Source organism: Cuculus canorus, chromosome 1 (assembly GCF_017976375.1).
Source record: "Cuculus canorus isolate bCucCan1 chromosome 1, bCucCan1.pri, whole genome shotgun sequence".
NCBI lineage: Eukaryota > Metazoa > Chordata > Aves > Cuculiformes > Cuculidae > Cuculus > Cuculus canorus.
The window spans coordinates 155146779-155171396 of record NC_071401.1 but is presented as its reverse complement, the minus strand read 5'-3'; the positions used below and the strand labels follow the sequence as shown (position 1 = coordinate 155171396).

General features: G+C 40.2%; 1 protein-coding gene across 2 annotated transcripts in view; it reads left to right on the top strand.

The window, feature by feature from the left end:
• MRTFA (myocardin related transcription factor A) overlaps positions 1-24618 on the top strand; it is a 73649-nt gene that overhangs the window by 14234 nt on the left and 34797 nt on the right. Inside the window, exon 1 of one of the 2 annotated variants that reach the window (XM_009556634.2) lies at positions 8124-8556. The exons of the other annotated variant lie outside the window; for it this stretch is intronic. Within the exon in view, the coding sequence (XP_009554929.1) occupies positions 8430-8556 (127 nt within the window). The 5' untranslated portion in view covers positions 8124-8429. Of the gene's footprint in view, positions 1-8123; positions 8557-24618 lie in introns of those variants that run through there. 2 annotated transcript variants of the gene reach the window in all.

The window sequence follows — 24618 nt, the reverse complement described above, 5'->3', positions numbered from 1 at the left end:
GAAATTAAATGGTTGTACACCTTGACATTGTCTCAGGATTATTTCATGTTGTAGCTAAAGATTAAAACTAGAGTGTGCTATACATTTTTATATTGGAAACATAAATTCAGTTGTCGAAGCCACTATGAAAGCTTGAGATTGGCATCTGTCTAGGGGATAGCTGAGCATTTCGGCATTAAAGGAGGAATTTAAGCATTTGACATTGGAGGTCAATGCAAGAACTGATTTTATATTCTAAGGACAAAATTATTTCATGTCTCAGAAGATCCTGACAATGGCTATTTTTGTGGGGTGAGATGAGCATCCATGACAACAGAAAAGGGGACCACCACTTTCAGCAGCAACTAACCACTGCATTTGCTTAGCAATATCGTAATACTTCCTCTCCTACTTCACCTCATCTGAGCCTCTTCTACCACATTTGTGACAAAGCACTTGAATAATTTTTGGAGAAAAAGTTAACCTTTGAAAAAAAAGCGTCTAAAATTATTAGCAGTGGTTACTAACATATTAAATGAATGGGATGGTACATAGTCTTTTTAGAATTCTACCTGCATTAGTGCATAAGTTGTTGCACATTGGGAAGCAGCCTTCTGCAGCCATCGCAGGTAAATAGACATTGTAATAAAAATCTAGAATCTGGGGTTGCATTTCTGTATCAGATTAACAAAAAATAATTGTCATATTGCACCTCAACAATGTTGTTATTTCAGGTGTAACTGATGGGTTTGGAGAAGGAACGGTGCTTTCTGGGCAGAAGTCACGATCCTATAGTGAGAGTTTACATTGTGTCTATTCCGCTAGAATAACTGGGAAGCAAATGAAGGGTTTGGTATTCCTTTCACAAATAGTGCATGAGTATTGAGTGCAGCTTGGATGATTCCTCTCTTGCTTAGGTAGTTTAAAAATAGACTGCATTTTCCAAGTGTTTGCAGGTAGCCCCTTTGCACAGGAGGAGGGCTTGATAGGCAAGAAACCTTTTATTGCCAGAAGCTGAAAGGATGTGGGAGGGAGAAGTGCCGGATGTCTTCTGTTCAGCAACCACAGGAATTAGTGACATAACTTCTCGAACTCTTAGACATGCCTTAACATGAGGGGAGGGGTATCTTTCTCCTGTCCTTTCCCAGTTATTTCCTCTTAAAAAGAAGTGCTGTTTTAAGACAAACTCAAATTGTCTCCTTCTCTGCTCTGTCCTGCTTACTGCCCCTCTTGGTCTGGCAGCTACTGTTCTTTCTGCTATTGAGAGCAAAACTAAATATTTTGTGTTCTTCTGTTTTCAATTGTTCATATTAGTTTAAATTAAAGCCTAAAGTATCTGCAAGTGGAAATGTTTTGAAAAGTCTAGTTTCTTGTGCTCAGCGTACTTCCCTAGGCACAGTATATACCCTTAACTTTGTTGAATGTTGGATGACTGTCTCTGGCTAGAAAACTTTTACTCTTAAAACAGGTAAACTATTGCTCTTCGGTCAGCGCAGGGAAATGTTACTCTTACTTCCTTTGGTCTTAAGTATTTAGTTTAGAGCAGGATGGGTAATAGCTGAACTAAAAGAATATATGGGAATTCTGTTGCAATTCCAGCTGGAGCAGATCTGAGATGGTGTACTTGATGTGTGAGCTCTCTCTGTGAGGCTTGTTGGCTTAGCAAAGGTAATTTGAGCTAATCTTTCTGACTTTGCACTGGAACAGAGTGAGAGCGTTCATACAAAGAGTTTTGGGGGCTCAGCAAGGGGGAGTAACTTGAAGAAGGGCTAGTAACTTTGAACTATGTAGACTTTTGCAACAGTGGTTGCATCTAGCCAGAATTTATTGACCAAAATGGTAAAAATAACAAATAAAATGTGTTTGGATATGTGTTTTTAATGTACTTGCTTGTTTTTGTTGGGCTCATATGCACAGTGGACTGCAGATGTTTGAGAATTATCTATACAAACTTGTTTTTCGTAATCCCATGCTTTTCCTCCTGCCCTTTACTGTGAAGTTTTCAGTTGTGGACAGTCCTTCCAATACATTTGCCAGAGAAATCCACCTTCTAATTGCATTTCTTCTTTTGGATAGAAATGTACATAGGCAACACCGTTTTGTAGTCAAGGAGTATACGTACAGCTTTCTAGAGGACAGCATTGACAGAACTGTTGCCAGTGGTTTTCAAAAGAAAATCCAACTAAAAAAAAAAGGGTGAATTTAACCAACTTGTCTTTAAAAATTGCAGTGATTTGGCTGTGTAGACCACACATTCTGACTAAGTGTAACACTCCCATGTAGTAATACCAGGAGCATGTGCTGCATAATACTTTTGTTTTGGTATGATCTCGAGTAAAGTAGGCTTCTGGACCACTTCCTTCTCTTTATTGTCCCAGCTTCCTCAGTATAAAAGGTCCCGACGGGAGGAAGGAGAAGAGGCAAGGACCATAAGTGAACTAGCATCTCTACTGCCTTTCTCTCTCTCCTTCCCCTCTTTTCTGTCCTTGTAGCAGTCTCTTTGCAGAGGACCTTTGGTCAGCAACACTGACCAAGCGAGTTCTTGGTTTGGGGAGGGGAGAGGTGGGAAAAGCAAAGGTTTCATCTTCCTTCTTCTGCCTCTCCTTCCTTTTCAGGTCTGCAGAGCCTGGGAGAGAGGCAGGGCTGAGTGACTTCGTATTAGGGAGAGGAGTCTGGGGCATCGCTGCTGCTGTCTCTCCACACTTCACTTAAAATGTTGACTTGCTTTGCTGATTGGAAACTGTTTATCTATGGAGTTAATCAAATGCAGATCAGCGTTGTGTTCCTTGGGCTGAACTGATTCTTCCCACTCCTGTGTTTTGCAGATAGGCATCAGGAGATTTCATGTGTGTGTTTTCAGGGAAAGGCAAACTGATGTCTTGGCTGAATCCCAAAGAATGGGGTGGGTAGCAGAGTTTATGTATGTGCTGGGGGTTGATTTGGCTCTAGCTGCTGTGTAAAGTTCGCTTTGGCAGCTGAAAGATGCCAAGAGAAGCACTTTCAGAATTAGAGACAGTGAGGTAATGAGAAAATGACATAGGAAAGGAAGTGGTAGGGAGGAGGGGAAGGCTCAAAATGCGCCTTGACATCATCTGATAGGTTTTCCAGCCTGTGCAGCAGCTATTTTTAAGCTTTCAACTCACAGTATTTACAGCTCAATGACAGCCAACTTGCCAAAAGTGGGGGTGGTGGTATATCCCAGAGTGGGTTGGGGGACTGAAGAGCCACTCTAAAGCTACAGCAGAGGTCCACGTTTCCAGGCATGCCTGCTGCTGTTGCCTTTTTTACATCTGCATGGTGGTTTACCTTTGGGGCTACCTGTCACACCTAGGAGTTTTCTGAATGCTGACTGGCAGCATTAGCTGTCACCAGCTAGTTGAAAATATCAGTGTGTAAACTTCAGGCTCTCCCTGAGAACTGGAGAAGTGAGAATGTACAGTGCTCCCAGCCTGATGTTTCTGCTTCTTCTTGAAGGTCACTGTTGGTGGGAGGCAGGATCCTGGGAATATCCAAAGCAAACTCACATTACATAAATGCAATCCTTAGCTAAGAAAAAGCGACACAAGTGTCAGCGTGAGGCCTGTACTTATAGGAAGCATAGAATGAATAGAGTCATAAGACATCGGTGTTTTACAGTGATGTAAGTGCAGCATTCTATCATTTTTCCATCTTTTGTCTGCTTGCTAGAAATATCAGAGACAGATCTTCAAATATAGTGAGCTCATACTTCTTCCTAAGGTTTCATCTGGCTTAGACCTCAACTGAGGTCTTTCTCATGTTGTCTGAGTGTGCATATATCGCAGCTGTTTGCTAGTTTATAGCAATACATTATTTGGATTTCATCACTAAATTGTTTGCATGTAGATTCTTGCAGGCATTGTGTTGTCTGAAAACATTGTTTTTGGGGGAAGGAAGACAGAACCTGCTGCAGGGCAGAGGAACAGAGGTGAAAGGAGGAAAGAAAACACATTTGAAGCTGGTGTGGGTGGATTGGTAGCAATTTTTCTATCCACTCGTTAATTTGAATTTAAAGAATACATTCATTTTTGGGGGTAAAACTAAGGATGCAGTTTTATATTACAGTTAAGCTGATCCAGTTTAGCCTGTGTTATGACTGATGTGGTCTCTCTCTCTCTTCCCAGCTGTGTTCACCAGCCATGAGCTCTGGTGCTCATCCCTCCTGTTGGTAATGCTGTTTAATAGGTTGAGTTGGGTCATTAAGATACCAGATGGATGTCAGAACTCATTTTAAGGGAGCTAAGAGCATGTGTGGTTGGGAGAAGGGCAAGAGAAGGTGAACTGGGAGAGATCCTTTTGGTGGTAGCAAGCTTTAAGCTGTGACAACTTGCAGGTCTGATGCTAGCTTTGCACAGGCAGTATTTAGTGTGTTCCTGGAATTTAAAGGTCAAATATCTACGGCAGGGCTAGAACTTAACTTGGGGTTTGTTCACTCTTCCATGTTTTTCCTTTAGCACAGAATGGGAATTTGAAAAATTATATGTTGCTGCTTATATGTTGTCTTGGCAGAAAAATAAAAGAAGATAAAAGTTAACAGATTGGTTCAAAATAGTGAGTAAGTAATGATAACTGGCATGCAAATAGCAGTATTACATTCTGTGCTCACCAGGCCTCAGTACTAGCAGCAGTGTCTGTGCAAGCCATATGTGTACCTGATGTCACTTCTTATTTCTGTGTGAGAGTATAAGTAGTAATGCAACATCTTAAGGAAGAATACATTCCCACAGCCTTTATCTCATTTCACACTTGAAAGTCAAAGGATGCAAGGCTCAGTAGATGTCAGATTATAAAAACTTGGCCTGATGCTTTCCAAACCAGGAATCTGTAGCAAGTACTTACGTCCTGTTGATAGAGGTGATCTTTTTGCCAACAGCACTGCTGCCAATTACAGGGTAAGGGTTGTGCAAGACACTGATTGTTGGACATGCATTGGTGTGGGTTGATGCTACTTTTCTGGAGCAGTTAAGCAACTGAAACTTGTTGGAAGTCCTACCTCTGCTGTGAAACGGATCTTCCCTTCTACCTTGCTGACTTCTAAAGTAACTGTCAAAGTTACACAGCAGGCCTTATTTGTTCTTGCAGTGCATTGACATTTCTGTCCATGTGATCATTGATAAGACGTTCAGATCTCTTACCAGTACATCAGAATCCAGTAAAAGAAATTAAACTTTTGTTTAACTTTTCGGTGCTCTTCAATATCTGGCAGTAGTGCCAGTGTTTCATGAAAGACAGATTGCTCTTGGTCTTTACTCATCTAACAGAATCCATATTTTCATGGAATCATAGCATGGTTTGGGACAGAAGGGACCTTAAAGATCATCCAGTTCTTGCCCCCCTGTCACAGGCAGGGACACCTTCCACTGGATCAGGTTACTCAAAGTCTTATCCAACCTGACTTTGAATACCTGCAGGGATGGGCATCCATGACTTCTCTGGGCAACCTGTTCCCGTGCTTCACTACCCTCACAGGAAAAAATTTCTTCCTAATATCTAATTTAAATCTACCCTCTTTCAGCAAGAAGCTACCCCTCAATCACTTGTGTATGAAAGATGTCATTCAACCTGGGATCCTTGGAGTTTGTCTTCTTAGAAGATAGTAGGGCATTATCTAAATCCTTTTTGGAGTATTCTGGCCTGTCTTTTTATGTTTTGGATAATGGCTCCTTCTTTCAAAATACTGAATAAGTCTGGAGGACAAATATGACGTTGTAGGACAAAATTTGAGAATATCTTGCTCAGCAAAGAGAAGATTTATCTACTTACAATTAAGCAAATCGGGTGGTTTTCTTTTCAAGCTGTTTTCTGCATAGGAAGATAGGTAAGTCTGCATACGTATCTGCAGCTCTGCAATTATATATAGTGAGGATCAAATGTTGATCAAGTTGGAGTGGTCAATTACAGCTGCAGAGGATTTGTTATATCATCAGGTTACCAAACCTGGCGATATGTTTCCTGGCGATATGTTTCACATATTATTAGCTGTTTGGTGCCTCTCTTCTTTCAGTTCTTCAAGTTTTCTTCTTTAGCGCTCTGGCAACATCTTAAGGCTGTTCCGGCAATACTTGGGTACTGCTGAGTCAGCTGGATGGAACAACTGGCTCACATTTCTTAGGCCTCGTACATTGTAGTGTGCTAACAGCTCAGAGGCCCCAGCTGGCTAAGTAATCAGTCTTTGACCTCTGTAGCTGAATCTTGTCATTTCCACCATCCAGATTGCGTATTGCTTGCCAGAAGAAGTAGGACTGAGAGTCTGGCACAGGATAGTTGCTCTTCAGTTATTACAGTAATTATGGGACCTGTCTGCACAGAATATCAGGCCTGATTCAGTGTGGAGTTGTGTGTTGCCGTTGAAAGGGGAATCTGGGCAGTGTGTTTTTTTGATCCCCTCCTTCGTCCTGGCTTTAGCACACTCATGGTCTGCCAGGTCAGCTTCCCCACGCAGTTCGGGCAGAAGCAGGCTCATCTATTTATGCAGTAATTTAATCTTCTTGGCCAAAGTTCATTGTGAAACTGAATCTTTACCTGACTTTTACAAATCCTAAATTTAAGATGAGAGTTTATGTTGAGTATACATGGGTGATTTACGAGTAATGCAATTATGGAGATTTGTATTATCACCAAAGATCTTTTTTTTACTGATAGGAATTTTAGAGTTTGGATTCTTTTCTGAGTCAAGGCTATTCATGTCAAAGTAAGACAAGTACTGTTGAAGATACTCAGAAACATCACTGATGCCATCTAGCATCATTATTTAGTAAACATATAAAATTCTATATGTTTGGTTTTAGTTTGTAACTTAAATACGTTACTTTGTTTTGTTCCTCTGATGCAGCACAGTAAAGTCATGCTTTTTAAATTAGATCGAACATCATTTTTCTTAGGTATTCACTTAATCATTAGAGACATTTTCCCTGTGGTTGTTATTCCAGTCTTGCTTTATAAAACTGCTTGGATGCCTCTCAAAACTATTTGGAGATGTGAAATTTCTGTGTTGATTGGGGGGGGGCAGAATATGGCATGAAGACTGTTCCAATAATGGTTAGAGTATTCACCTTCATATTTTTGTAATGTGCATGTGGCTGTCTTTGCTTCAGGCTTGTAGGATGACGCATCTCTAGAGGTGTTTAAAAAGCGGGTAGATGTGCTGGGAGACATGATTTAGTAGTAGATAGGTACGGTTGGAGCTCATGGTCTCTAAGGTCTTTTCCAACCTAATGATTCTATGATTATATATTTTTTTTTTTTCTGGAAAGATAATAGAATACTTTTTTTCAGGTACATGTTTTCATTGAACGACTCTTTTTTTTTTTTGTTTTTGGTTTGTTTGGGTTTTTTTCTCCAACTTCATTACACCTTTTATGGTATATGCTTAGCAAGATTAAAAATCAACAAAGCCGCCAGCTGTACTAGTGAGAGTACCTGCTGGCTGTTGCTTGGATGGAATATGCTTTTCTCTGGCTACTTCTAATTCCAGTACCATGCTGAGTAGTACGTATAACCACAGTTTGTCAACCTTATGGCATCTGTTCAAGGTGCTTATTAAATAAGCTCCAGGTGAGATGACCACCTCCATACAAGCACATACTCTGAAGTTTTAGTGGTTGCAGTAGAGCATTATTGATTTGGGCTGCTGATTACCTTCAGGTAGGTGTTTCTAGTACGTTGGGAGAAAGGATTTGAGGGAAGAAGAGGTGAGAATGTGTGCTTGTACAAAGTAGCTTGCTGTTGCTTATGGGTGGTCTCAGAGCAAATGAATATAAGAACTCAGTTTGCCACACTATCAGTTTAGCCTTCTCTACAACTAAAATCCTATTTCTAACTGTTTAAAAGGGAAGGAAAAAAAGGCAGTGTGGCTTCTGCAGTCGGAGTGATCTGTTCTAGCTGTGTGCACAGCGCACTTACAGTCGGGAGGTGCAGGGGGAGAGAGAGCGCAGTGCTCAATCACATGATATCGCCTGTCTGGCAGGTGTCTGTAGTGTGAGTAGAGAAACCAACTGTTCACTATTTTGGGTGAATGAGGTTGGCTGTCACTGCAAGCGGCCCCACGAAGAAGTCCACACATCTGTTGATAAGCACCACTCTGCATACTGGGAGACTGCATGCTTATAGCTGCCTGCTGAAACGGTGAAGTTTCCGTCTGAGCTTTGAGACAGTAGGAAGAAAAGTTTTGCCAAGAGCCTTGCTGATTTTAATCTTTAGATGTTGGCTGTCAGGATTTATCTGTGCCTCCAGTACCTCTCTGTTCCTATGCGAGCACAGCCTTGGAATCTAGCAGTAAACTAATTTTTCTTCCACTGCTTGGTGCAGTGACCAAAACCTGGTAGAGGGGGATTGCAGTGGGGTCTCTTGTGAGGATTAAGCGCCCTTTCCACTAGCCTGGGACGCCTTCCGTGTTACAGAATCTGCCTTCAGGTCCAGGGATTTCCTCTAATATGTTGGATAAAGCCAAGACACTCCAGCCTGCCTATGTCGGGATTGTGCCGCTTGCAGAGACTGTGTCAAAGCAAGGGAAGAGCTGTTCAAGCACATATCAGGATTCATACCACAGCTTACGAGAAGGTTAGCAGGCTCTGCTTTCTTTGTTGTAGGCACTGTGTAATTGGTTTGTGGGTTGTTGGGTTTGATTGTTGGGTATTTTTTTTTCTCCTTTTGCATATTGAATCTGCCTTCTTTTTCTTTTCTGGGCAGTAGTCCAGATTTTGGGTTTCCCACTGACTCCTGTGACCTGTTGTCCCTGAGGGCGCTCGTAAGCATGTTACAGGATGAGGTTGAAGTTCTGTTTGTAGTGACTTTCAGTGCCCGGACCTTGGGCCAATAACGCTTGTGTTTGGAAGTTTTAATTTCAGAGTTTAAATTTCTTCCTCTCTTCTGTGTCTACAGGGCTCTTGTGAGCAATGTTTTAAGGCTGTTTTATTAAAGGTTTAAAGGCTTGTTCTGGAGTGGCAACTCTGCTTTGGAGGAGATAGAGTATCATGTTTAAAGTTTCAGTATGTTCCTTTTTGGAGAGTGTGGAAGGAGTGGGGTTTGTATATCTAAATATGATTCTGTTTTAGATAATGGTTTTCTGCAAATATATCTGCTTTTTTTTCTGGGAGTTTGACAATTCTGAAACATTATGTAGGCAGATAGAGATCACATTTCAGGGAAAGATATCTGCAGGGAGAGAGGAGAAGATCTGGAGCGACTGAGAAAAGACTGAGGAGATGAAAACAGACAGTGGTCCATTCATCTCATGCAGCATAATAAATACCAGCAAACAGGAACTGGGAGAAGATTACAGGGAAGGATGGCAGAACACAAAAAAATGCCAATGGTAAACGTAGCAAGACTTACGTTTTATCAGAAAAACTGGATCCATCTAACTACAGGTGAAATTTTAATAGGAACTTGGAGGAGTGACCAAAGATCTTCAGCACAGTAGTCTCAGAAATAAGGTGGTGACTGATTTTTGAGAGCGAGTAATGTGATCTGAGAGGAGTAGAAAATGACTTTCAGTGATGTTTTGGACAGAAAAGTAAGGGGTGGTAGGAGTTGAGGATAAAAACCCAGACAGAATAAGGGCATGGCTGTTGCAGAAAGAGGGGCAGTATGTGGTTTTATCTGTTAAATTCGGAAGATTTTTGTTTCATCTGCAGCTCTAGTCCCGCTGAATCTGCCAAACAAAACTGCTAAGTTTCTACTCTCTACTGTAACTCCCCTTACAAAGCCTCTTTAAGAGATATTAAGAGTTAGCTTGTTATTAGACTTTTAAAATATTGCTACTTTTGTTGCTTGTTTTCATTGGAATACTCGGTTGAACAAATATGGAAAAGAAAAATGAAGTCACAGTCCTCAAATTCAAGTTTGGGAATCATAAATCCATTCGTATAGGCTGTATTCCCAGATTACTTTGTCTGCTCTGGAGGCAAAGAACTGCAGCCCATCAATCTTTGGTGGAAAAAAACAAACCAGAGTAAAAAAAAGCCGGAACTTGCAGCTGTCTTGTATTTGCTTGACATTGATTTTCATGGAAGGTGAGCACTCTGCATTTGGATATGCCAAGATATATATTTCATCCAGTCACTGAATATCACAAGCTCCACAGTGGGCTAATATGTAGAATGAGGAAAATGCATTTCTGTAGTACTTCAATCAATATAAAAATGTTTGCTGTTGTCTCAAGTTGAAATGAATTACAGTTATTGAATTCTTGTATGACTCTGATTATTGAAAAAGCTGTGTTGATTGTACAAAGTCTAGCAATATCATCAGCCTACCCCATGTATAATTCATTATACTCTAATATCATATGTGATGAGGAAAGCTACTTTCTACCAGCTACCAAACAGGAAGGATAGGGAAGAGAAATAGGTGCTGCCAGCTTTTTTTATGTCTGAAGAGAAAAAAATAACCCTTTAGCTTTGCTGCTGCTCCATTCAAGTCTCCTGCAGTCTCAGGATGCCTGTTATATTTATGCTGTAACATGCACTGTATTTTGCAGAGCCAAATCTTACAGGCAGCAGAGAAGCAGATACACTCACGTGTAAACCCCTGTGGAAGCTCTGAAGTCCAGAGTTAGCATTGAGCTGAAACTATAATGACTGTTGTACCATAGTTTTGCTCCTGTTAAAAATGGGACGCCTTAGTTTTGTTATTGCCCAGGACAGAAAATTAGTGCACTTCTCTACGCATACAGGTAAATGGATGCCAGTCTGCTTTCTCCTCGTTATAAAGCTGGGCAAACAAGGGATGCCTGTATTACGCTGACAATTCTCATACCTATTATTTTAAATCCATCTCATGAGAAGTGGCTATCTGGAATAGACTTCATCTTGTTTCCTTGCGTCTGGAAAACAGATGGTCTCCTAAATCTGATTTATTTATTTATTTATTTGTTTTGAACGGAGACTTGACATTGAAGTTTCAGAACTGCTGATCCTTTCCACACAGAAATGGATTTGACATGGCAAAGTCAAAGAGCATATGCTTGTATTTTTCAAAGTATGCGTTGGGGCAGTTATTTGTAAAATTCTTAGAATTCAGGAATCCATAAACATGTTCTCTATTCAAGAATGCTTTGGAAAGATTTGGTTTTCAAATACCAGAGCCTAGTTTGCAGTTTTTAGACCAGTTAACACAACAGTATGGTTGCCCCTCATGAAAGATGTAAAGAGGGAATAGCAAACTTTAGAAAACTTCGGAAAGCTGCTCAAAACCTGATTAGCGTTCATATGAATCTAGTTTAGAATTAAGTGCTTCCAAAAGTGAATTCCAGCTTTTCCACCTCCATGCAATATCTTTCATTCGTTGCTCTGAAACTAAACACATTCTTTGGCAAGTCCTCCCTTCAAAAATGTTTAATGTGACTCGGGGGCTGACAGTGAAACTCACCTGTCTTTTTCCAAGATTTGTGTCTCGTAGCCCAGACGCATGAACAAGCTCCTGCACGCCATCTGATCTGCGGTAACTGCGTGCACATTCTTGGTCCACAGCAAATGTGAGGTAATTTGAGTTAGCTTAGCCTTTGATTAAACTATTAATATCTGCTCCGTACTTTGAAGAGATCAGGAGTCATGCAAGTGCTTGTTAAGATATGGCTTTCTTCATGAGTGATCTAGACCTTAATGTCATAATGCCTCTGGACACCTGAAGGTAAAGCTGGTCTGTGGCCGTACCTCATCCAGTAGATGGCAGAAGAACCTGCACATGTGGACTTGGCAGCTCTCAACACCAAGGAGATCCCAGCGAAAGGGCAGTCCCCAAGTCTGAGGCATCTCACAGGAATGCAGGGTGACATTGTTATGTAAAGGTTGATCTATGTCTTCCTAGTTCAGAATGGACCTGAAGATGTTGTGGGAGATTGGGTACTGAAGGTCAGAAACCAGTCACAAAACGTAACAAGCGCATCTCTGAATCATGGCCAGATGCAACCTACAGTTCAGAATCATTTATGCAAATAGTGCTCTGACGCAGAAAAACATAGTGCTGAACATATGGTGAGCTGACCTGCTGGCATTTCTTGTGGCAAATCCAGAGGCACACGAGACCAGACGTGTATAGTTAGACTACCCATAGCCTCGTGCTGCAAATGTGTGACACAGGGACTGTAGCTATGCTTTAAAGCTAAGAGGTGCGGTGAAGATAATGATATATTAATGTAAGGTAGGTTGAAGTTGGAAGTAAGATGGCAATTTACATTTATTTTTGCTTAATGCCCAGTGTACCTCGTTTGACTGTGAAGACCAGAGGAGCGTTGGGTATTTGTCAACTTTATGACTTGAGTGGGAAGCTTAGGGAAAGGGTTAACACTGAATGACCAAGGTTTTTAAAAGTCAGTTGTTATCAGTGGAAGGAGAGTCATAGCAGCATCCCTGGAGTTGGATTCACATACTTTTTTGATCCTGCTGTCCTAATGTGTTTTTGGTTTTTTTGGATATGACATATTTTCCCCTCTTGGAGTTTACTGAACTATTCCTGTCAGTGTAATGATCCCCAGCTGTTGCTTTAGCCTTAGCTATTTTCATGCTGGGAATGGGAGGAGGAGTAGGAGAGGGACAGAGGCTAGCTTGTTTACCACACTGTGATCTACTTAATTTGTCAAAAAATGGCTACTGTAATACTTCCTTTAGCAGAAATTCATACAAAAAGGAGTTGTAGACCTACAAGAAAAAGATGCAAGGATTCAACATATGCAGAAACCAAAAAGGATAGAAACTGGGTGCGGATCCATGAGTGCAGCTGTCACTAGCATAAATGCAGACAATGCTTTGAACTAGTAATGATACCTAGTAAAATTTGCAGTAAGTACGTTTCTGCCCTATCAACTAAATTTTCTTCACAGTTAAACTGAGCTTCATGTTCAGCAGCAGTGGTGCTGGGGTATTGATAATGCCAGCATCTGAGAAACGTGTTAATAAAGCTTAAAAAAACCTGTGTGGCTTTGGAATTATTAATTCGATAATTATCTGTTTATATTTTTAGGGAAATATCTGTATTTACACTTTTAAACAGCAAATGACTGATGCTGAGACTTCTTGGGAGCTGCCGAAAAGCAGATGCTTTCTTGGAAACAGAACTATGATACTTGAACTAACATTGCCTGTTTTGCATCCAGAAGCAACTTCTGCAGTTAATGTGCTTGTTCATAGTCCTTGCCAGACAGGTGTCAGTGTGACTCTCTGGTCCAAAGAAGATAAGGGTCAGTGACAGTTGTGCTTTCCGCTCATGTTTTGGCTGCCTGCATAAATCTTATCTCAGTGCTTTTATCAGTTATAAGATCTGTCATTAGTCACCTCAGATTTTTCAACATTCTGTCACACCTGCAAGTCATTGATCAACAACTTCAACAAATATCTATACCAAAAATAAGTGCCTACTTAGGTCTTTCCTTTCGTGCCCCAACTCCCATCTCTCCATTCTTTTCTGAGCATTGAATTACTGATCTTGTCACCTGCTGCATCAATAAATTTTGATCCAAAATGTTAAAGCAACACATTTCTTGGCAAGAAATTCTGCAGCCTACGGTAGAAAACGAGATATGGCCCTGACATAGCTCCAGTTTATCAAATGAAAACATGCAATGAGCTTATGGGGCAAATTGTGTTCTTTTTTCTTGCAGGAGGCCTGTAAGCGGATGCTTATCAGCTGAATGGCATTAGCATGGAGCAGAATGCATGGTTTTCTTTTGCTTGGGCTAGAGGAGGTAGAGACAATGGTTTTCCCTGGCAGTGTGTAAGATTTGCTGAGGGTGGTGTCTCTCCAGACTAAGAGCCAACCTGCAGTAGCTGAAGGACACTGCAGTGTGGTGATTAGTAATAAGAACTACAAGATGGTTTTACTCATCAGTGTATTCAGGACTTTTCCTAGTGTTCAGTGAGATGTGTAAAAGGGTGTGCAGGTGACCTTCTGTCAAAGTTTATTGTGGTTATAGTACAGTAAGCATCCTTCCAAGAAAACAAAGATTTGAACTTTATAGTCTGCAGTTCTGCCATCTGAAATTAGACTAAGCCAGAGGAAGCTAACAGGAAATGTGTAAGGACAATAATAAGAGGATATATTGCTTTGGGACTTGAATCCCTTCCAAAATTCACAATGAGAATTGGTGAAATTTTGCTTTCTGGACAATCTCATTTTAATACAGCCTTTCAGAAGTAAACAGCTGTAAAGAAAATATTTTATATAAAAAAAAAAATAGCTATTTGAAAGTTTTCTATAGATGTGTCCATAATGGGTTTTCCTCCATGGCAGGGACAAGGATCATCTCTTGCAGCTGTGCATATAAAGACCGCATTTTGTGATCTCCATCCCCAAAGGCATCTCAGGGAGACGAAGTGCAGACTGGAATCTGAGAGCCTGTCACCATTCTGAGGGTATTTCCCATAGTGTCACTGCTGCACCCTGACACATTTGACATCTTTTTGGTAGCCTTCCTTACTGAAATACTTGCCAAGGCACAAACATTGTGCTTACCGGCTGGATTGTTGGGGGAAACTAGTGATGCCCTCTGGTCGACAGAAGGAAGAGATCCACTTTTGACTTTGTGTGGAGTTTACTTAGCTTCGTGCTGATACTTGTGTCTCTGGTATTAGATGCATGGAGACTACAGTGGTGTTTTTCGTACGAAACGAATGCAGCGGCAGCAGTGTTCTTTGGTTATTCATCTGTGGGAATTTCACAGCAGTGCTGGAAGCCAGGATGTAAAAGCTCCTTTTGCATAATTTGGTCAGTATTACAAGCAGCATGTAACCGTCCCTGCAAATAGCTGTGGGGTTTTCTTTCTTATTTTGGTGAATGCTCTTTGTGATGAGCTTTTAATGCTCTTTTTCTTCGCTTTCACTTTCCTAAGCTTTCATGCCTTTTCTGTATTTTACTGATGCTGCAGTTCCCACCCTTTTCCATGCTCTGATGTCAAATTCTTCTTTACAAAAGTGGAAGATAACATTTTACAAGCAGATGCAAAACTCTTGGTACCTACATACCTCGCTGAGAGACTGTTTCACTGCTGCTAATAATAGCTGTCACATTGACTGAGTGCAGTTTAGAATGAGGATTGTGTCTTCAGGACTGGCATGTGACCGTGAATGTAACTACAGCCGTTGCAAACACTGTCACCACGTAGCTATCTCCCCTGGAGGGAACAACAGAAAAGAAACGTGTCTGCCCTTCACTTGCTTTTGTACAGTTCATTGGCAAAAGCCCACCTCTGCTAGCATTCGGAGAGAGACTTCCACTGCGTGTAAGGAGAGTGGGAGTACCTGCTGCTGCCAGCAGTCTCCTCTGTGCCCTTCAGTAGAGAACTGAGCTAGCAGAAACACTTTAAACATCTGCAGAATTTGTCCACCAGTTTAAAGTCAGTGGTCATGCAGGCTATTGTGGACTGCTGTGTTTTTTTAGTTTGTTGATTGACCTGTTACACAGAATTATATTATTTAGATATTTATAGCTATGATAGCACTTAAGAACCACATTAAGCCTCATAGCCAGATTTGTTTTCAATGCTGTGGATTGTTCCTTGTGGAAAAGACCTAAGAAAGTCAGTCCTGGAGATCCCTAGTCGAGAGTTTTGAAAGAAAGTATCCAAAGAGAAAGGAAGTAAAAAGGAGTAGATGGATGTTGTATGATCACAGATGAAAGAGTTTGAGAGAATTTGGTGTGCTTCTTATGTGTAATGCAAATTGTAGGGATCAGCTTTCATATGGGGTTGCTGTGAAGGAACTGATTTCTAATGTAGAGTGATATGATGGCCATAGCTGAATCTTGTCATGTTTTTAGAAGTAGAAACAAAATTGTTATAGAATTTGTGCTTAAGCTGTAAGGAGAGAGTCAGACTGTTGCAATACAAAGGCCAGAATCTTTATTTGAACCTCAGATGCCATGCTCGTGGTATGTGTTCTTTGCAGTCTTTGAGAAAACAGCAAAGATATTTCTCACTACCATGAATTAAAGAAATAGGGTTATTCCTTGTAGCATTCTCCTGAAGTTCTTGCTAAGAAGATGCTGGGGTTTAGACAAAAGCTGGTAGCGGGAATGTTCTGAGTCTTTATTTTGCATGTAATGTGCATGTTGGGCAAAACCACTTTTGTTCCGTGTCCCATGAAATAACTGTTAGCACAGTCGACCAACTGAAGCTGGGAAATGTTCAAGCTAGCTATTCTGAAATTATTAGGGCCAGCTTTCCAAGTTCCCTTTATACCAGTTAGTTACTTCTTCTGTATAACTCCTGGTTTTGTATTTAAATTTGCATACTTCTAAGATCTTTTTTCTACCACTGTGGAAAACTACATTTGCTCTTATTTGCATTTGGTTTCAGCCAATCAAATATCTTTAGGTGGTTAAGAACCTGAAATAGTCTTGGAAACATAGAATTATTCCACGTTTAAGTGGAAAACGCAAACCCACAGCTTAGATGCCGAGGTGTCCCAGCTGTTGCCACAGAAGTGTGGGAGGTGAGCTATAAAGGAAAAATTTTAGACGATGTTTCTTATTGCTGAAAAAGGCATGAAAGGATTTCCTTATCAATTTTAGTATTATAAACATGTCTAATCAATCATGGGGTTTATGGATATGTCTTGGCACTGTCTTAACTTGATTTTTTTTCTCCTTATTAGAAACACACAAATAACATCAACCCTTGAACCCAGAGTTTTAAATAAAAAGTGTTTGAGTTCCAATATGTTCAAAAACAACATGTTTTCTTCTTTTTTCTTCTGTATAATTTTCCAGAAAAAGTATTAACAACTCTCATATCTCATCTTTAAGAAAAATAAAAAGTCTGTAGCTCTTTCCTCTTATATGCAGAGATACTTCTGTCTTTACAAGAAAAAATGAAAAGGGTTCAAACTTGTTTTTCCCTTGTGTAGCTTGACTTTTGTGCCATCACATTAGCAGACAGCTGTAGATGTGATTGTCAGAATATATCTGCCCATGCCCTCTTTTTCTTTCATTTGTCCCCATCTGCCAGATCATATTAAGTTATCTTGGAGAATTTCTTTTTAGGGTCATCTTTGCAAGGTGGTTAAGGGCGATGTTAGTTCCTCCTTGTTCATTGTTTCATGGAAACATATAAATCAGTGTAGACTGTGACTCAAGTTTACACAGGGAGTTGGGGAATTCTCTCTGTTTTTCCCCACCTTAAGGCTTCTCTTCCAGCTATAGATAGTAACAATGGATATATAGAAGGCATCTACAACTACTGATTACAGATAATATTTACTGTCTTATGATACTGGTGTGTCAATTTTAGGTAGACCTTTTCACCTAGGTATTTAGTTACAGGTCATCTTGTTGAATCATGCATGGTAGCCAGATTCTGTAGATACTAATATGTGCATAGCTATTTGCATGCTTAGTTTTTCACCTAACCAGTATTACTGGGACAAAATGATTTTATAAGAATCAGTACCCTGCATAGAAAGCAAACTAACTTTTCCTGTTGACAAGCTTGTTGCACAGTTTTACATGTTGCATATCTTACTAAATATACCAGGTTACATGCATTTCAGGTTAATTTCTTAAAGCCCTATTTTAACAGTTTCAGCAAGTGCTGAAATGGACTATTAGGTGTACTTTATATGTATTTCAGGTCTATTTTCTGGTAAGAGTGGGCTTTTATTTGTACAATAGAAAGACTTCTGTACCAACAGTAATAAATATATCTGATTCTAAAACTTTAGTATTCAGAAGATAGAACTGACATTGCATTAAAAAGTAGCAACGATTAAAATTACATCAACCCCCTCCCCCTAAATTTGACATGTTTAATGGAAATGATAAGAGTTAAATTATCAAGGAAGAATGTAAACGCAAATGTGTAAAACGCACAGCAATGGCTAGTCTTTATTTTAAATAAAAATAAAAAGAACTCTTCAAAATTCAACATAACTTTCACAGTAATAGTCAAGTTTGCATACATTAAGAGGCGTATACCTGAATAGCACCCATGAAATAAACACATTCAGTTGTGGTTCTTCCTTTTGTACCTGCACATTTTGCCACCCCAGAACACCAGTGCTGCCTTGAGCTTTTGAGAACAGGAGTAACAATTCTGTCCTGTCTGGAGTTCAGATCATATTATGTTATGATACTTGGACCATGCTGCTGCTTCTGTTTTGTTTTGTAATGCTGTGTCCTAGCAAAGCTAAAATTGCTATATATGGTGGCTTTATCTTCTAAATACAGTCTTTAATTAACATTACTTTGATTTCCACATTGTATCAAATTATTTGAAGCCTTTAAAATGAGGTAGCTGCTGGTTCTGTGCTTCTGGTGTGAGCCAGTTACCTTGTGGTAACACGTGAAGATGGAAATAGATCTTTTTGCTTTTGATTGCGGACTTGCTTCTGAGTCCATATTCTTTGGGGACCAGTTTCTCTAAAGGTTGGGATCTTTAATTCTGCTAAATTAACCATATCAAAGAATCCATATTTGTCTGTCTCCACCAACAGAGCTATTTAATGCCTCGTGACACCAACTCATTAAAAGATAATGCATGCAAGTCTTTCATCATCCTTTGAAAACATTTTTAAAAACTATTCCTATTTCATATTTCTCTTCCAACAGCATCCTCCCAACTCAAAAGTATTATTGTCCTGTACCTGTTCTTTTGTTTCTAGTAGCCAAAACTGGTCTTCTGGAACACGGTAATTTAGACAATGCATCCAGTATGTCAGCAGGCATGTGTAAGCTGCATGTCACATCCATGATTTTATATGACACAAGAATGTTTTGAGCTGTAGAAACTTTGAAGAGTGTGATTTTACAAAGCCCTTCTTGTCCTGAGGGTGGGAGTCAGTTAATTTTCCCTCTTCCGCCTCTTTTTGTGCTTTTAAATGACCAGTTGCTGCTTTTTCTGTGATTTTCTGGTACTTTTAAAAGCTTCTGGGCCACTTCCTGAAGGCTTTAGGAAGTGCTGGGTAGAATAAAACAATCCTAGTGTTACGTGACCCACATTATATGCTTGGATTATTACTAGCACATCTACTGTGAAATATGCTCAAAGTAGTTGCTTTGGAGGTGAAGGATCTGTTCTGGTTTTTAACAGTGTCTTTATAGAGTGTTTAGGTCTACATCAGGCAGGAATTGTTCTCCTGCTCTCATCCATACAGATTTGTAATGCTCTCCAAAGCTTACTAAGAGGATAAGAACGGAAAGGTGGTCATGAAAAAGGATTCAAGTCCTCTGCATTAGATCTGCCTTTGATGCAGCTGTATGGCTTTCTTGGTTAAACCTCCTGTTTGGCTTTGGGCCTACAGTCATCTCTGTTGGACAAGCACAGCTGGGTAAGAAGTTTATTGGTGTTCCCCAAACTGATATGAGACACCTGTCCATCTAAGCGTATTGCGGCAGCACATGTTGATTTCTGCAGCCCTGCTGAGGAATCCACTTTCATCATTCAATAGGGAACCATTCCTGATCCTGGATTTGTTTTCTGTTCAGGATCTGCTTCACAGACCTCCTCTTTGGGTGTAGGGAGAGTGATTCCAATCCTGCTTCTCACAAAGAGACCACAGCATGAATATAAATAAGTGGCTTTTGCCTTGAGTGTGATAGGTTCTTGTAACAGTTTAAGACACCAAAACAAATTCTCTTTCTATTCTTTACCCTCTCAAACTCCATTTTCTCTGCAGTATGGTTGCTAAGGAAGAGATGAGGAAACTGCCTGCATTTTAATAGCAGCTGTTGTTACTACAGTAGAGAAAAGAGGTAGTGGGATGTGAGATAGTTTCAAATAGTAAAGAAAGAAACTTCTGCTTAGCTGTCCTTTTGCCCAGGCTTGCTCCAAGCTGTTTTTTAAAATGTATTGCAATGAATAGAATTGTGTGGTTGCTACTCCCAATAGCAGTGGATACTTGCAGATTGCGAGGAGCAACAGTGTACCTGCTGCGTCTCCTTCACCCCACAGAGGGACATGAATTTTTGGCATCCCCTTCCCAGAGCAGCAAACTGTCATATAATCCCTGCAGTTTGGGTGTCATTTACAGTCTGCTTCACTTAAATGCTTCTCTGTTAACTGCACAGTCTGCTTAAATGAAAAGCCAGCGTGTGTTCCCCATCAGCAGTTAGTGGATTAAAATGCTCTTAGGCTCAGAAAATTGCCTTTAAAAAAGGCCCGAAAAGTTGGCTTTTCTTTGTTGGTAACCCCCCTTCTAGCACATTCTGTGTGATGTAGGGGCTGTTTGCAAAAGCGTCAGAAAAATGCAGCTCTGGAAAAAAAAAATCATACACCTCAGCAATCTGTGTTATTTTCAAAATTCATTCTAACCGTTGTATGCTCACTCACCGATCACAAGCTATCATAGCCGGGTTATTCTTATACCTTTTTGTGGACACTACAAAAAATTTGGTAGAACTAACGACCCTTTGCCATATCTGTACAGAAAAGGTATTGCAACTGGAGCTCAGCAGATCCTGCTCTTGCTGGTGTGTGAACCAGTATCTAATCTGGCTTCCCATCGAAGCACGAAAGGGCTAATGCGAGTCAACATTTGGTTTGTAAGCAGGCACAGATGAAAAATGCTTAGAGACGATTTTCAGTGTGATCTCCGAAGGTCTGAGTTCAGTCGTAAATGTTGGATATAACCTCCGCTGAAAACAACGGCTGATGTGCTGCATATTCCAAAGCTGAGTTTGGCATTGACTACTGGCCAAAAGTGACTATTTAATCAAAAACTAGGAAATAAAATTTCTTCTCAATGTGATTAGAATGTCTACTGATTGCTGAGTGGTAAGTGGAAAGGTGGTTTCACCTTTTGCAGTAGTAGTTTCACCACACTGCGATATTCAAGGTAGAGGACCTAGTGTTGCACAAACAGCTGTGATGATTTTGTTTGGCAAATAACCCCTATCATAGAATCATAGAATGATTTAAGTCCGAAGGAACCATAAAGGTCATCCAGTTCCAACCCCCCTGCCGCGGGTAGGGGCACCTCACAGTGGATCAGGTTGCTCAAAGCCTCACCCAGCCTGGCCTTGAACACCTCCAGGAATGGGGCATCCATGACTTCTCTGGGCAACCTGTTCCCATCGCCCTCACAGTAAAAAATTTCTTCCTAATATCTACTCTGAATCTCCCCTCTTTCAGCCTAAAATCATCTTTTATGGTTGCATATTATAATTAAGTTGGTTGCATATAGGCCGTTGGCTTAGTCTAATGCTATTTATACAGATTGTACTGTAAAACTGAAAAATATATGTGGGCTGTAAATGGTGGCCCAGTGTCATGTTTCCTTAAGCTGTGTTCTCTGACGCTCACAAATTAAACCCAGTCAGACCCGCTCAGTGCTGGGCCAGTGAAAATTCCCCTAAAAAATCCTTGTCACTACTGAAAGATGGAGCTGTTGATGGACTAACTGGCAGGTTTCCATCCCAGCTCATGCTATATTAATGCTTTCTCGCAAGTTAAGTGGATGCTGTAGTACAGGACTTTCAGATGGAGTGTGCAAACGTGCTGAACGGTGTACAAATAAATGACCGTGAACCCATATAAGCATTAAAGTGCACAGTTTGCTTTTTACTGCTTTTACTTACGCTTGCAGTTCCCTCAGCTTAGATAATGAAGTTAGGCTAATATCACTTGTTCTTCTGTAGTTTCTCTTTCTAATCACATGACATATTGATTGGGTTGCAACGATGAATTTTTGTATCAAGGAAACTGCTTTCAATGAATTTACAAAATCGATAAATGATGTCTAGGAGCATACGGTCTATCTGGTTAAAATGCAGCTTATGTCTTGCACTCTTCCTTTCTGTGTGGGTATCCTAACCCAAATTTCAGGGAGTTCTGCCTCCCTCAGCCCCTCTGTAGCGTTTGGTTTGGCAATAGCAGCCTTCTCCTTTCCTCTTCTGTGCTATGCACGTGCTGTCTGTTGTAATGTGCCATATGGCTGTGCTTAGGCATTACCTTGGTTGACCAACCTTGAGTATCACTTGGGATTCTATAGAAACAAAGGTTCTGTAGCGGTGTAAACACAGACTGCCTTTGACAGTAAGTCTTGTATTGGGTGTAACGTGAACAGGGCTTCGCCACAAGCTGCAGTTCAGAGCTGTGAGCTTCTCTTCTCTGGTTCTCAAAAAACAGGAAATGTACAATATTTTTTTAATTTGTTGTTGTAACCCTCTCCTGGTATGTGACATTGTCTTGAAGGTTATTTTTTTTTCTCCTGAGATACAGAGACTGCAGTCTAGTTTCTCTAGTAGTTCTAGTCAAACCATTAAATACCAAGTGCAATTTAGAAATAGAAGGGCTTTCAGGTATGTGTGTGTAAGGGCAGGCACGCTGTTGCAGATTTAGATGACGACCTGCAAAACCCAACTTGGCTCATCATAAATATTTGGTTTTGCTGCTCCTTACTACTAATGATTGTAAGTGGTCTGGAAGTGTCCATACGGGTTAAACCTCTGTGTGTTAAGCATATACTACTGTGAGCTGCCACCAGCCAGCTGTGAGCAGGCAGGAGTGAGCTCTGCTCTTGAAACGTGCCTGTGGGTTCCCTGTTACGGCAGTTCTGTAGTAAAAAAATTAACCATGACTTGCTGTATTTCATTAACACTGTAACCCTGTTGATAGTAGCTGTATCACAATGTTATGTGACTCTTAGTATACCCCCCTCCTGGTTCTTTTCTATCCATCCCCTTAAACTGCTGGCAGCAGTCCTCCATACAAGCTCCCAGATTTCTCTGGAGTGTTGTACTAATTCTTGGAACAGTTTACTAGAGATATAAAAACCTTGTTTGAACTTTAACTATATTTCAGAATTTGTTATGCTTGTGAAATAAATAAATTATGCGTTATTTTGAGTGGGAAAAACAGACAAGCATATAAAGCCCACAAAAAGTTGCATAGACTGTGACACAAGTTGAATGAAAGAGGTGGATTGAAGGGTAAGCATGGAATTTATTTTCTAGCCAACAGATGTATGAGCTCTTTTACATGACCTGATTTATTCCTACTTTGAAAATTGATTTCAAGATTAAGCAATGGGATAAAGAGAACAGAAGATTATTGGTTTGTGATAGAAATACTTGCACTTCAGTCTGTCTTTGAGTAACTTTGAATTTCTCTGGTCACTGTAGACCTTTGGCTGAGCTCCATGTACAACAGTCTTGGATTGGCTCTTGGGACATCTGTTAATCTATATATAGGATTCACACACTTGCACACGTAAACAGGTGATCTCCTAAATATATGAAATGGTGTTGGGAACTCCGAGTACTTATTTAAGCCAAAATGAATTTAGGAGTGAACTGAAGTAATCCTTTTTGCCCTCCTCCCTGCCACAAAAAGAATCTGTGTATCGTGTGCTGACTATAACTTATGCTGACTATAACTTAAGCTTAATGTGTATGTATATACATTCATGAATCCCTGGAATTACTTAGTGGCATTTATAGGTATGCTGAAAATTACTTTTTTCCTATTCTCTAGTTCAGCCCTCTTGACAGTTGCTAGTTTCTTGCTGTGAAGGGATGTAGTGTTTAAAAATAAAAGACACATATAATGGGTAGACAAAAAGCATAGTAGATAGTAACTGATATAGAAATAAGTTATATTTAGAAAATTCATAAGGGAAGCTGAACTCAGGAAGGGAATTTTAAGTCATTTGTTGAAGTCTCTAGCTGTCTGGCAGAGACTGATTTCTAATAAGTCTGAGAACAGCAGGGAGAGACCTCAGAAGAGTGAAAGACCAGTAATATTTTGCAAAACTACTGAAAAAGGGTGAGTAAGTAAAGAGTGGCTAATCTAGTATCAGTTCCAGGAAAAAAATATGGAAAAATTGTTAAAGAATTTAGATGGTATAAGAATAGCAGCATGATTGAGCTATTCAGCTTTTCAGTTTATGAAAACAGGTCTGCTCAAATGCGATTTTGTTGTTTGGATACATGAAATTTGGTTGCTAGAGGTTTTGTCTGGCTGTAACAGACTTTTATAAGACCTTTAACCTTAGTAGAGTGGTATGTTGGGGTTTTAAAAAGTATCTTTGAATTTAATGAAGTACTGCTCTAAGAATTGACTGTAATCAAACAAAGCAGAAAGGCTTTTCTAGCTGGGATCTGTCTGGGAACAAATGCAAGATGGCAACAGTGTGGATGGAACAAAGATTAGTGGAGGCGTAAGTAATGACATTAAAAAAATGGTTTAGGTCATTTAGGCCAACTGAGATCATGGGGCAAAATATGGATAAATACAGGTGTGGCACCAAGGAACAAAAAATGCCAGCCACACCTGCATGGGGGAGTTTTTTACTTAGAATCTCTGACTCTGTGAGTGAAGTGTAAATAGTACGTGTAGTTGGAAATGAGAGGGAAGGTAGATAGCACTAGCAGGTAAATAGCAAATAGGCAGAAGGGCTAAGGTACATTGCTAGATGTGTAAATGGGAAGACATAAGTAATAATGACATTATCTGCACTTAAAGCTGGGGAGATGGACCCGATGCTATAGGTTTGTGTCTTGTCTGTATACATTTAGTGAGGTGGGCTAATTTAGAGTCTGGAAATGAGTCCCTGGAATGGCTCACTGGTGGAAATAATGCCGCGCAGTGAGAGATTTAAGGTGCTGTTACCTAATAGGGCTGAAATCACTTAGTGGCATACTGCTGCTGGAAGAATGAAGGCTCACTCCCACCTTATGCTACTGTTAGCAAAT